The following is a 12046-nucleotide window of genomic DNA, read 5'->3' on the forward strand; positions in this document are numbered from 1 at the left end:
GCAACTTTTATTATATATATATTTTAAAAAATTGCCGCGTGAGAAGTGAAACTGACAAAAAAACATGACTGCTCAGAGGGGTTGTGTTTTACCGTTCAGTTCACGAGGCTGCTGCTGGATGAAGCGAGCTGAGCTATCAAAAATAAGTTTTTGTTATGTTATGTGAAAACCTAAGTATTCTCATGGGCAATGTCAAGATTCAGTCTGCCTGAGGCACATGATGCATCTCCTCAGCAATAGAGACAGCAGCCAGAGAAGCATTTTCAGGCTAGAAAGCCCCTCCAGATATGGTTTTTAATGGCTGTGTTCAACTCACATGAACTCTTGGCTTAGGAAGAGTCAAATATGGAAATAGCAACAGAAAGACAAGGCCACTACCCCGTCCTGCTGCCACCTGCGCCCTGGATGAATAACAAGCCCAACAAACTGCCTGCATAAAAGTTCCGAACAACTACCTGCAAATTATTGAAGACAAAGCATACACTGTGAAGTTGCAGTGTCTTAACAACTACATTTAGATTGGGGTAACCAACAACATGTCCTGCAAATGTTCTGAACTATAATGCCCATCATCCCTGACCGTTGGCCATTCTGGCTGGGGCTGATGGGAGTTTTAGTGGTACCTCGGGTTAAGAACTTAATTCGTTCCGGAGGTCCGTTCTTAACCTGAGGTGCCACTTTAGCTAATGGGGCCTCCTGCTGCCGCCGCACCGCCAGAGCACAATTTCTGTTCTTATCCTGAAGCAAAGTTCTTAACCCGAGGTACAATTTCTGGGTTAGCGGAGTCTGTAACTTGAAGCGTCTGTAACCTGAGGTACCACTGTACCTAGTGAGTGGCTTCTTAAATAGATAATTAGATGAGAGATCACAATGACCTGAGAGCTAACTTTATTGTTGATACCACCAGTCTTAGTGTTTGTTTGCTTGAATGTGACTGTCTATTTATACAAGACTGTTAAACTTCCAAAGTTATAATGGGGGGGGGGGTTGAGGGGAGATGACAAACACAAACACAAAGCCCTGTATACACACTTCTACTTCTTAAATTGATCTTGGCTAAACACACGCTCCAACTACCGCACAATTGCACTCATTTCACACGCTAGCAAGGTTATGCTTAAAATTTTACAAGGCAGGCTTAAGCAGTATGTGGACCGAGAACTCCCAGAAGTGCAAGCTGGATTTCGAAGAGGCAGAGGAACCAGAGACCAAATTGCAAACATGCGCTGGATTATGGAGAAAGCCAGAGAGTTCCAGAAAAACATCTACTTCTGCTTCATTGATTATGCAAAAGCATTTGACTGTGTCGACCACAGCAAACTATGGCAAGTTCTTAAAGAAATGGGAGTGCCGGATCACCTCATTTGCCTCCTGAGAAATCTCTATGTGGGACAAGAAGCTACAGTTAGAACTGGATATGGAACAACTGATTGGTTCAAAATTGGGAAAGGAGTACGACAAGGCTGTATATTGTCTCCCTGCTTATTTAACTTATATGCAGAATACATCATGCGAAAGGCTGGACTGGATGAATCCCCAACTGGAATTAAGATTGCCGGAAAAAATATCAACAACCTCAGATATGCTGATGATACTACCTTGATGGCAGAAAGTGAGGAAGAATTGAAGAACCTTTTAATGAGGGTGAAAGAAGAGAGCGCAAAATATGGTCTGAAGCTCAACATCAAAAAAACTAAGATCATGGCCACTGGTCCCATCACCTCCTGGCAAATAGAAGGGGAAGAAATGGAGGCAGTGAGAGATTTCACTCTCTTGGGTTCCATGATCACTGCAGATGGTGACAGCAGTCACGAAATCAGAAGACGCCTGCTTCTTGGGAGAAAAGCAATGACAAACCTAGACAGCATCTTAAAAAGCAAAGACATCACCTTGCCGACAAAAGTCTGTATAGTTAAAGCTATGGTTTTCCCAGTAGTAATGTACGGAAGTGAGAGCTGGACCATAAAGAAGGCTGATCGCCGTAGAATTGATGCTTTTGAATTATGGTGCTGGAGGAGACTCTTGAGAGTCCCGTGGACTGCAAGAAGATCAAACCTATCCATTCTCAAAGAAATCAGCCCTGAGTACTCACTAGAAGGACAGATCCTGAAGTTGAGGCTCCAGTACTTTGGCCACCTCATGAGAAGAGAAGAATCCCTAGAAAAGACCCTGATGTTGGGAAAGATGGAGGGCACAAGGAGAAGGGGACGACAGAGGATGAGATGGTTGGACAGTGTTCTTGAAGCTACTAACATGAGTTTGGCCAAACTGCGAGAGGCAGTGAAGGATAGGCGTGCCTGGCGTACTCTGGTCCATGGGGTCACGAAGAGTCGGACACGACTGAACGACTGAACAACAACAACAACAAAACACACCAGGGTCTCAGTGCCACTGAACACAGTGAGACGTACTTTGACGTGTGTAGGATTGCACAATTAACCTCACAGTTTCCCAGATATTATAATTAAGTTTCTTTGTAGCTATTATTTATCATGCCTTCTTTTCCTTTGGGTTCATTAGCTTTTCAGTCAGGCATAGAGTTTATATAAACACCCAGATGAGAAATTCAGTCAATTCTCTCCATTATCAGGGACCTAAGACTTTCTACTGCTCTCTTGCGCTCGGTCTCTCCCTCTCTCTCTCTCTCTCTCTCTCTCTCTCTCTCTCTCTCTCTCTCTCACACACACACACACACACATACTGGTACTCACCCCATTCCATGACATGACATTGATTGTCCTATGAAGCCCTAACATTGCTAATAATCTCTGTTGATCGTTCCCCTATACTTTTGCTTCTAGACTTTGTGTTGCTGCTTTGTTCACCAGGCTTTTAAAATATTTGGCAATGGAGGCCCTTTTGGAAGCTAATTCTACGTTAGGGATCACTGTGTTTATATATATATATATATATATATATATATATATATATATATATATATATATGAGAATCCTTCTGAGTTTTGTATGTAAGCATGACCCCTGTCCTTCAATGTCACCCTGATTTTTTTTTTTAAGTGCCCTTTCTCCTCATTGACTTACATGAAGCAGACAATCTGCAACAGTGATCTGAAGAGCCCCCTTCATGTTCATATTCCTTTAGGTCAGAGCTCTCCTAAAGCAGGACTGTCATATTAGCTAATTAATGTCAGAACTTCATCACGCCCCCCTAGGGGGCAAATGCCTTTCAGATACTTTCCCCATATGTTGTAACACCACCTGACAACTTGCAGTTATAATTGCCTTAGATTATGTAACTTCTTCCTGTGTCGGGCTTGTGCACAAAATGGAGCAAATCTCTCTGGTCCCTGCTCCCCTTTTGCAGGGTATTTAGTAGGGCACGAGTACCCCATAGGCTCTAGGCAAAGAGCTACCAATGCCTTTGCACAATCTCATGATGATTTGGAAATCTGGTAAAGTGTGAAGTAAGGTAATGCCCTCCACATAGTGTGATTGGATCCTGCCAGCTATCTGTACGGGAAGTTTTAGAGCAGTAGCTGGCCATCTGATTCCATCCTAGTGTGCCCTTTATGACCTTTATGTGCTCTGCATCTGCCCAAAGTGGACCATGCAGAAGAGCTTGATCATTACATTACCTGAAGATAAAATGTGGTTAATATGAAAAGCCAATTAATTTCCTCTTTGGAAACTTTGCCCAAAAAGTTGAATAGAATTTGAAATGGTAGCATTCTGGGCTTCTGATTAGGGGAGGAAACATCCCAATGGATTGCAAGATTCTTTTCTCTTCTATTTTCCAAGATCTCTTGTTCTGCGTTAGTAAAAATTGAATTTGTACTTTTTGTCCCTCCAGTTATCCAAGGACAAGTGGGGAATAGGAACAAACATATGCCCACAATAATGCTTATTTCTGCTTAGTGTGCCTGGTTGTCATTGGAATAATAAAAAAAGGTTAATGGTGAACTATAAATAAGAAGGCAGATGTGATGTGAAGTGAAGGCTCTCAGCATGTTATTTAGCCATGCTGTGAACTGGCCTTCAAAACGGAAGTGTCAGACAAGGATACCAGCAAATCAAACGCAGCTTAAAGCCCATCAGTCTTTCCCCTCCTCAGTTGCTTAGGCTTCCAGATGGGAAGAGCCAACAACCTGTCCCACCTGAAAGCAGCAAAGTGTCCTCTCTTGTTTTCAGATACCTGGATACCTGCAGAGTGCTTTGCTAATATTTGGAGACAAGGGAATGAGTGGGCAGGGAAAGGCAAGGGAGACAAGCTGAAACTCGTGTTTGGTTTGCTTATATGCACATCTGCCAGTTCACCTGTGACCGTATTGGGAGCCCTCTTCTTTATGTTGGGGCAGTCAAATATTGGCTTAATAAATCAATACTTTAAAAAAAATGCATGAAGTGTCATTCACTCAGAAACAAATTCCTGTTTTTGGAGGACAGGAGGCAGGTGGGTGTGGAGGACTCCCTGGTCCTAAATGGGATAACTGTGCCCCTGAAGGACCAGGTGCGCAGCCTGGGAGTCATTTTGGAGTTGCAGCTGTCCATGGAGGCGCAAGTCAATTATGTGTCCAGGGCAGCTGTTTACCATCTTCATCTGCTATGCAGGCTGAGATCCTATCTGCCTGTGGACTGCCTCGCCAGAGTGGTGCATGCTCTGGTTATCTCTCGCTTGGACTACTGCAATGCGCTCTATGTGGGGCTACCTTTGAAGGTGACCTGGAAACTATAACTAATCCAGAATGTTGCAGCTAGACTGGTGACTGGGAGCGGCTGCCGAGACCACATAACACCAGTCTTGAAAGACCTACATTGGCTCCCAGTACGTTTCCGAGCACAATTCAAAGTGCTAGTGCTGACCTTTAAAGCCCTAAATGGCCTCTGTCCAGTATATCTGAAGGAGTGTCTCCACCCCCATCGTTCTGCCTGGACACGGAGGTCCAGTGCCGAGGGCTTTCTGGTGGTTCCCTCACTGCAAGAAGCCAAGTTACAGGGAACCAGGCAGAGGGCCTTCTTGGTAGTGGCACCTGCCCTGTGGAATGCCCTCCCACCAGATGTCAAAGAGAACAACAACTACCAGACTTTTAGAAGACATCTGAAGGCAGCCCTATTTAGGGAAGCTTTTAGTGTTTGATGGATTACTGTATTTTAATATTTATTATTATTATTATTATTATTATTATTATTATTATTATTACTACTACTACTACCACTACTACTACTACTATGGTATGCAAAGAAATTTAACCTTAGAGAAACCAATAATAAAATAAAAGGACTAAAACCAATCAGTTTTAAAATATCTAAAATGCTAGGCAAATAAAAATGTTTAAATCTTGTACTAAAAGAACACACTCTGGGTGCACCTCCCTCAGGAAGGCATTTCACAATAGGTGTTCTACCACAAAGAATGTCTCTCCCTTATTTTTCCCCCACACATGATGTATTTCTTAAGAGCCAATATGGAAAAGTTCAGTCTTTGCACCTAGGCAGGTTGATTTGCAAGCTCTTGGAGCAGTAGAAGAACATACTGGGGTTTAGTTTCACATTTCTTGTGCTGTGGTTTCAATGGTGAATATTGTTTTTAAGTGGCACAATAGCAGTGCCAGCTAGATGCAACTAGCCTACATAAACATTTACTCTGCTTGACAACTAAGTTTTAAAAAAGGCACCCTTTGGCCTATCCAGGACCGGTGCTAGAGTTTCTTGCGCCCTAGGCAGACCACCTTCTGGCGCCCTCCGCCAAAGCCTGCTTTAGCGGGAGGTGGGGGTGGTGGAGAGGCAAGCAGCAGTTTCTCCACTGCAGCGGAGAAGCTGCTGCTCGCCCGTCCCACCGCCCGCCCCCGTCAAAGTCTGCTTTAGCAGGAGCCGGGGGGTTGTGTAGGGGGCGAGCAGCACCTCTCCGCTACAGCGGAGAAGCTGCTGCTAGCCCCCCCCCCCCCGCCCAAGCCTGGCCAGCGCCCCCTCCATTTTGGCGCCCTAGGCAATTGCCTAGTTTGCCTTAATGGATGCGCCGGCCCTGGGCCTACCTCTGTATTATGAATTTTTTCCTTCCTGTTTTGTCCTTGTCTGTTAAATAGGTTATTGTGACAACCACCTTTTTGGCCTCCCCAATTCTTTGCTTCATTTGTTACTCTGACATATCACATTAAACCTTAGTTGAAATCAACTTTGGTTTCATGAGAACATGCAGTGTCCTGGTGCACGCTGCTGAAATGGTAGGTGCTTTCCTGCTGCAGTCCCAGGAAACAAACCGTGGTCTGATTTGCCATGTCATCTGAATGTGGGCTCCTGATTTGTTTCTCTCCTAACAAAATGTAAGTGGAAAACAAGGTTTGTTCTTGCATGGCCTCTGTGGCTTTTGAGGGGCCTGCGTTTGGGTGACGCAACAAACCAGACCATGGCTTGTTGCCTGCAATGAGGCAACAGCAGAAGTGGGAGAGGAGCAAAACACCCAGAATTTCGGCAGTGTACATTAAAGCATTGCTTATTCTAACTATGGTTTATTGTAAGTATGGTTTAATGTGATGTTCAGTCCAGGCTATTAGTTTGGAGGAAGAAGAAGAAGAGTTTGAATTTGATATCCCGCTTTATCACTACCCGAAGGAGTAGCTAACATTCTCCTCTCCCTTCCTCCCCCACAACAAACACTCTGTGAGGTGAGTGGGGCTGAGAGACTTCAAAGAAGCGTGACTAGCCCAAGGTCACCCAGCAGCTGCATGTGGAGGAACGGAGATGTAAACCCGGTTCACCAGATTACAAGTCTACTGCTCTTAACCACTACACCACACTGGCTCTCAGGAGGGGTTAATAGCATAGCTGGAAACATACTAGGCTAAATATATTTAGTTTCCTTATTGAACCATGGGATATATTTCCTTGCTGAAACTGCATCTTCTGTCATTTGAGGTATAAATGCTGATGAGATCTGAAGCAGCAAATGAAAATTAAATGTGCTGGCTCTTTCCTCCATGGAAAGCAGGATTGTGAAATCATTTTAAATGCTGCCAGTTTTTTTGTGGTGAAAGTAAATGGTCTCTGCTCAATATTTCAAGTCCAGGTATTAGTTCACGGCCTGCCCACTTTAAAAACAAACACACCCCCTTCTGCCTAACCTTTTTGTACTTTGTGAATGGTGAATCTGTGTTTTCTAATAACAACAAAGAAGAATTCTTTACCAGAAGTCTCTTGAATATTAACAGATTATGCTGAATAATTTTAAGCACTTCTGGCATAGTGATATGCATATTACAATCTGTCCATGACATGTATTTATGAACTGGGAGCATAACATCCCACTCTCAGAGGTATTTAAGGTGCCAAGTTCATGTCATTCTGACATGTGTTCAGCCTGAATGACGTCAGTGGATTCAGTCAGCCAAACAATGCTGCTGTTGTTGCTCATCCAATATTTCAACCAGGTTTTTGTGGCAGCTAGGTCCATTGAAATGAATGGAAAGTATGCTGTGTTCAGTGGATAGTGCCCACTAGGTGCTCTCACCTGCCTTTCTTGAAAATTCCAAGCTTGGCATTGACCTCTTAGCCTTGCATTCATTGTACATTCATGTATAACCTAAGTTCAAACTTCTCTCTACATTTTCCATTACCCTTATATCACACTGCTTGGATGTTGTTCAAGGTCAGCTCACTACTGGCCTTTCTGGGGCCAGTCAGGACATATGCACCAAGTAAGCTTGTGGCAAGTTGGGTTTTGACATGCCACATGGCAATCACCCAGAAATCTGTGCACTGTTGTACTGTTGCCTAGCAATGTATTTGATACTCCGTTATTAAGAGTACATCACAGTCCTCCTTAGTTTGGGCTATGGACCAATTGCGGTCATGTGCAAATACCCTAAGCGTAGGGTCCACACAAGCCCCTTCATGAATTCATTGGATGTACGAGGGTTTAGCCTCCTCTGTCAGTCAGGATTTGGCATTGATGAGGAAAGGGGCTGCAATGCACATATAGCTCCTCTTCCCAGGTGGGAACCCTTGCCAGTCAGCATTCTGGATAGGTAGAGAAGCCCTGCATGCCTACAGTTCTTTGAATATCAAACACACAGCCCCTGGGTATTGTGGCCAACCAAACACATCCGTCTGGAAGGAGCATGGGCAGAAGCCATACTCCACATTCTTTGTATGTATGAGGGGTGTGTGTGTGTGTACACGTGTGTGTGTGTGTGTGTGTGTGTAAGAGACAGAACACCCAATTAACAGTTATGAGAAATGTAGCAGTGGTTAATTAGAAAAATGAGATGTATCCTAACCTCAGACTTAACCTGAAAGATCTCCACATATAGCTTGAGCTTGTGTGTGGATGTGTGTCTTTGTATGCCTATGGGTTTGTAATACTATGGCTCTTATGTCTTGTGACACTGTAGCTCCCCGAGAGGTAATTCAGCTCACTTCTTCTTTTTTGACCAGTGTACAAAATAATAAGCTCCCCCCCTCAGATCCTTGAAAAATAACAAACCTCCCACAGTTACTTTTTAGGCTTGAATTTAAATTGGTGTTTGTAACATTTGGACACCCACACAGAGCCTTTTCTGCCATTCCTACGTTTAGCTAAGTTCAAAATGAACATGAAGCTTTCAAAGCCACTGTGGAGCAGGAAAATAATAAAATAATTGTATTGCTGTGCAACACAGCCTAAAGAATAAATAAAATAAAATAAAACTGAGCTGAATATCTTCCTCCATGGGACCAATTATTCCTCAGGAAAAGGGTGGGGGATGTTCAGAAATGTTTGTGGAGAATTGATCATTCCATTGGGAATTGATGGTAGCCATCTCTCCATTCCCCAAAGTGCATCCCTGGGAATGACATTACGCTATTGTATTGTTTCCACTGGGGCATCATCCCATTGTATATGTTTTGTATGATCTTTTTAAATGGTAGGTGTATTTATGTGTATGGTTATAAATGTGTTGCATGTGGCTTGGAGACCTTGGAGTAACAAGTGATTAACAAGTAGAATAAATAATAATGATGATAAAAGTAATTTTATTATTACCAGTCCTTTTTTCTGGGGGGGACGCAATGGTACACATACCCCTAAACTTTTTGTGAATCTAAGTTTGGCCTCATTGAGGGGCAATATTTCAATATAAGTAGGAAAATGAGAGTACCCCTACACACATATATTTTTTTAGAAAAAAAGCACTGATTATTACTATTTTGGTTATTCTTGTTTGAAATGTTAATCACTTGCTACCCAAAGGTCTCCAAGCAACATACATCACATTAATAATAATAATAATAATAATAATAATAATGTAGAAAGAAGGAAAACCACTAGGTTGCTCAGGCAATTCTACCTCCACATCAAGTGGCAACAAAACTTATATATTGTTTTATATACCTTTTATGGAATGGTAAGCCACCCTCCAGCCCAAAAGCCCAAATTGTAAAAAAAAAAAATTAATGGTCAAACTCTCAACAAAGAATATTACAATATTCAATGGGTATTTTTGAAGTGTAGTTTAGTTTTTAATATTTACTATGTTCCTTATACTTAGAATGGTATGGCTGCCTCTGGTGGAGGAATTAGAATACTGCTGAGTGGCGGCAATTCAGATATTGTTGTAAGCGGAACATCTGGATTTTCTGTCTTTGGTGAAAGATTTCTTTATTGGGCTGACCCTGCTTGTACAATTTCCATATTTCCCATTATAGACCCAATTTCTATGGTATTCTCTTTTCTTTTAAGCTCCATACTTTCCTTTTAGCATTGCCACATGTCCCTCAGATGTTGATAATGCACACTTTTATCTATAGTTAAAAGGATCAGAGATGATTATTCTGGGAAAGAGCCTTTTCTGGAGTAACACCTTGGAGGGCTACTGCTAGTTGGAAAAGAGGCTAGAGAGACAAAATAGAGAGACTGGAATAGAGAGGAAGTCTTGATGCCCATGCCCATGCCCAAAAAGTGCGTTTTGGATTTACCATATTTGAGAGGGCTGCGGCTTTCTTCACTTTCAAAGTCTTTGAAAGACAAAATCCCATAGATTTAACGTCCTCCTTCAGAGTGTGGCAGTAGTCAGGGAAGGCCCATCAGCTTAACGTTGCCCAGACTCAGGACACTTAGCAAAAGCGTGCATCAGTCTAGGGTTGCCAGGTCAAAACTCAGAGAGACGGCTCCTTGTACTATCCATGGTATTTCATGGAAAGAAGATCCACCTGCTCTGGCATCATGGTGATGTGGAGAGCTGTACATGGGGTAATTCAGTGTTCAACTCTGAAAGGTACAGAGGCATTCCCAAGGACTGGGCTTCCTCCAAATTTATCTTGTATGTTATCGTCCCAGATTTCCTAGGGAATTCCGATGATGCAACTTGCCAGTTTTAAGATTATAAATGATCAAGCTTTCCCCCTTTTTCCTCCCTTTCAGATGCAGCTGTATGGAACCAGACAACCCCAGCAATAATACTTTGCTATACTGGCAGTCCAAAAACATGTCTTCGTCAGAGATACCTTGGGGAAACCTAACTGTGTCAGTAAGTGTACCACTGAAACACATCACAGATAAACTTTACTCTGACCATAAAGGTGTGGCCTGTCGAATGTAGGTTGGCAGGGTGTCAGAGATAGGGGGATCAGGCGTTGTTCCCCAGTCTTGCCACTTTTGTAATAACTGAAGATTATATGCAAAGAACAGTCAATGGCTTTATATAGCAATTACTTCTCGTATCGAGGTATCATGCTTCTGAAAACCAGTTGCTGAGGATCACGCATGTTGCATTTTTGCCCTGCATGTAGGCTCCCCTAGACATCTGGCTGACCACTGTGGAGTCAGGATTCTAGCCTGGGTGAGCTTTTGGTTTGATCCAACAGGGCTCCTCTTATGATGTAGGGGGCCACCCATGTGATTGGAAAGCTGATCGTGTGGAGAGAAGTCTGCATGCTGCATGGGCCATCCATGCAGGGGTAGCATACACAAACCCTGCCCACGCATGTGTTTGCAGTGTCATCTGCAAAGGGCTTAACAGTTACTGAAAATGTGTAGCAACTTATCTGCCCATGAATTGCAATTGCAAAGACAGTAGTACCTCGTTGTGAGTCCACCCCGTTTAGCGTTCATTTCGTGGAACGTCCGCGGCAAACCCAGAAGTACCGGAACGGGTTACTTATGGGTTTGCCGCATGCGCAGAAGCGCAAAACCGCTTGCGAGAGTGCAGAGCAGCACTTTGTCGAGCGTCCCTTTCGGTGAGCATCCGAGGCTCCGGAACGGATCCCAGACTCAAAACAAGGTACTACTGTATGGAATATTTAAGGAATATCTTAGAGGCTAAAAGTCATAAACCTTTCCATTTAATTAAACTATTCCCTTTTGTCACGGTTAAGTTGGTTTTTTTAAAGCACCAATGCCAGTGTGCACTATTCTGAGAAACTCTTTGTGTAGCGACAGGGAGCATTACTAAGATTAAGCCTGCATTCATCAAATAGCAGCAGATTTGACCTAAATTCTACCAGATGGTAAATCTGAAGCTGCGATGTGAAAAAGGGGACGTGTAAGCTCTATATTTCTCCCCAAATACCACTCCAGATGTTCATCTATAGCAAAAGAGTTAAAGTGGAAGGTTTGCAAACATCCTTTCTGTACGTTCCTTTATTGTCAGATGTGTAGATTGTGACCTGGGTAACAGGAAGCATGGTCTACTTATTCCCTAGCTCCCGGAGAATCTCCATGGCCTGCAATTAAGTTTTATATGTATATGGATAGCTCAGTTGGTTAAAGTGTGGTGCTAATAATGCCAAGGTTGCAGGTTCATTCCCTGTATGGGAAAGATGCATATTCCTGCATTGCAGGGGGTTGGACCAGATGATCCTCCGGCTCCCTTCCAACTCTGCAGTTCTATGATAGCAAGGGAACATGCCCAGGATTGCACAACAGTTAAGGCATTTTCTGTTAAATTATCTAAGTGATCCTGAGTAGGCATAGGAAGCTGCCTTGTCCTGAACTCGGTACTGTCTCATCTGACTGGCAGCTCAGTAATGGAGCGCATACAGAAGGACATGGTGAAGACTTCCATCTGAAAACCTGGTGGGTCACTAGCTGTAGTTTGATGCCCAGTGCAGTTTTT

General features: G+C 43.3%; 1 protein-coding gene across 7 annotated transcripts in view; it reads left to right on the top strand.

Annotated features, from left to right (window-relative positions):
• SLC4A10 (solute carrier family 4 member 10) overlaps window positions 1–12046 on the top strand; it is a 159925-nt gene that overhangs the window by 116661 nt on the left and 31218 nt on the right. For all 7 annotated transcript variants that reach the window (XM_033165896.1, XM_033165934.1, XM_033165911.1 and 4 more), the window contains one exon: window positions 10354–10459. In XM_033165896.1, the coding sequence (XP_033021787.1) occupies window positions 10354–10459 (106 nt within the window). The remainder of the gene's footprint in view (window positions 1–10353; window positions 10460–12046) is intronic.

The sequence above is a fragment of the Lacerta agilis genome, chromosome 1 (assembly GCF_009819535.1).
Source record: "Lacerta agilis isolate rLacAgi1 chromosome 1, rLacAgi1.pri, whole genome shotgun sequence".
Classification (NCBI taxonomy): Eukaryota; Metazoa; Chordata; class Lepidosauria; order Squamata; family Lacertidae; genus Lacerta; species Lacerta agilis.